Below are 2000 nucleotides of genomic sequence, written 5' to 3'. Positions count from 1 at the left end.
TGAAAATAAGGACTACAAATCTTTGTTTAATCCCTAGGAAAATGTACTGCCTGGGTTTATTTCATGTGAACCTCTATTTAGGCCCCTCCTGACTTGAATTCTCTTATTGTAAAGATCCCAGTCCTTTGCTTCTAGATATTTAAAACATTTGAAATGAGGAATTTTGTTTTTTAAACAAATAAGTTAGGGCCAACCCCGTGGCGCACTCGGGAGAGTGCAGCACTGGGAGCGCAGCGATGCTCCCGCTGCGGGTTCGGATCCTATATAGGAATGGCTGGTGCGCTCACTGGCTGAGCGTGGTGCGGGCGACACCACACCAAGTGTTGTGATCCCCTTACCGGTCACGAAAAAGACAAAAAAAAATAAAAACAAATAAGTTAGGGCCAACCCCGTGGCGCACTCGGGAGAGTGCAGCACTGGGAGCGCAGCGACGCTCCCGCTGTGGGTTCGGATCCTATATAGGAATGGCTGGTGCGCTCACTGGCTGAGCGTGGTGCGGGCGACACCACACCAAGTGTTGTGATCCCCTTACCGGTCACGAAAAAGACAAAAAAAAATAAAAACAAATAAGTTAATTCCAAGTTTCTACTCTTACAGTATGTTCCTAATTATATATAGTTAATAAAATGTGGAGAATTAATTTTTGAAAAATGGGAAAATTATCTTAACATGTATTTTCCTTATCCTGGGAGAATTAGTTTTCATAAGGTTTGAACGTACTTTGTTGTTGTGTGTGTGTGTCTGTGTGCATGTGCGTGCATGTGTGTGTGTGTGTGTGTGTGTGTGTGTGTGTGTGTTTGTTGGTGGCTGGCAGGTTTAGGGGATCGAACCTTGGACCTTGGTGTTAGCACCATCACGCTCTAACCAACTGAGCTAACCAGCCAGNTTTTTTTTTTTTTTTTTTTTTTAAGTAAGAGTTTTCATGAGCATTTACTTGTTCCTTCAGCTGACCAATATGTTCAGCCTTGCACCAAGATCATCTTAGTGACAAAAGTAATTGGAGTTTTGCAGCAAAAAGCCTCAGCTATTTTACTTACTCCCAATAGAGTTTTCATCTTATGTCTTCTCTCACATGACCCTGTAACAGCCCTAATCATCCTTTCTTTTCTTTTCTTTGTAGCATTACCAGGAGTATGAAAAGGTTGAGGTATGTTGGAGCTGACTGCCATGCATGAGCCCCTTTCCCTTGCAAGTTACTATGGCTATTTGGGCCTCTTTAGAGGAAAGCCAAGCAGTGAGTTCCTCTTTCATCTCAGTGAGTGTTGGCATAGGGGGTGGCCACCAGTTTGAACAGTTCTATTTAAAGCCTTCAAGATCTCTGTCTTCTCTGATTTTGATTTCCAGGAGTTAGGACCTGGAAATGTACAGAAAGAAGTCTCATCTTCCTTTGACCGAGTTATCAAGGAGGTAAGAGATGAATTATATCCTGCACTGTTTCTCTCAATCAAACTGTATGCGATGTGGCAACTGTGGGATCAGGCTCATCAGGCCTGAGCGTTCAGTGTCTGTTCCCAAGTGAAATTAAACCTTCAATTTATTTATTTATTCTTCTCATTTCATATATCTTTATTTTACTTATTTTTATTGAAACAGTTGTACATATCTGTGGGGTACAGCTTTGAATATCTCTCCCTGCATGCAATATGTGATGCTCAAATCAGGATAATTAACATATTCAGCATTACACAATGTAATCATTTTTTGTGGCCCTTTACCAATTTCTTGCTAGCCCACCATCCCCCTTTCCCATTTCTTAAACCTTCAATTTAATTTGGGCTGTACTACATGTGTAACATAAAAAAGAAAGAGGAGCAGTGCTTGCTGTTCAGAATTTCAAAGAAACTCATTTTGCCCACTCATTTCATCTTTAAAATTGAAGAGGTTTCTACTGAAAGTCTTCTAATAGTGTTGAAAACTTCAGACATAGAGGTGTTGAAATAATGGCCAGGCCCTTGGTATGTTGGTTATCGTATATCCAGAAATGTTTTTATGTTTTTCTG

At 40.9% G+C, this 2000-nt stretch overlaps 1 protein-coding gene across 1 annotated transcript in view; it reads left to right on the top strand.

Moving 5' to 3' along the window:
- Window positions 1–2000, top strand: part of MTCH2 (mitochondrial carrier 2) — a gene marked incomplete at its 5' end in the record, with an annotated part of 20000 nt that overhangs the window by 4556 nt on the left and 13444 nt on the right. The window contains 2 exons of the mRNA XM_008585281.1: window positions 1121–1147; window positions 1345–1407. Of these exons, the coding sequence (XP_008583503.1) occupies window positions 1121–1147; window positions 1345–1407 (90 nt within the window). The remainder of the gene's footprint in view (window positions 1–1120; window positions 1148–1344; window positions 1408–2000) is intronic.

This window comes from Galeopterus variegatus, unplaced genomic scaffold (genome assembly GCF_000696425.1).
Source record: "Galeopterus variegatus unplaced genomic scaffold, G_variegatus-3.0.2 Scaffold3509, whole genome shotgun sequence".
Classification (NCBI taxonomy): Eukaryota; Metazoa; Chordata; class Mammalia; order Dermoptera; family Cynocephalidae; genus Galeopterus; species Galeopterus variegatus.
The sequence above is the reverse complement of the archived record's forward strand: the minus strand, read 5'-3'. Positions and strand labels throughout refer to the sequence as shown.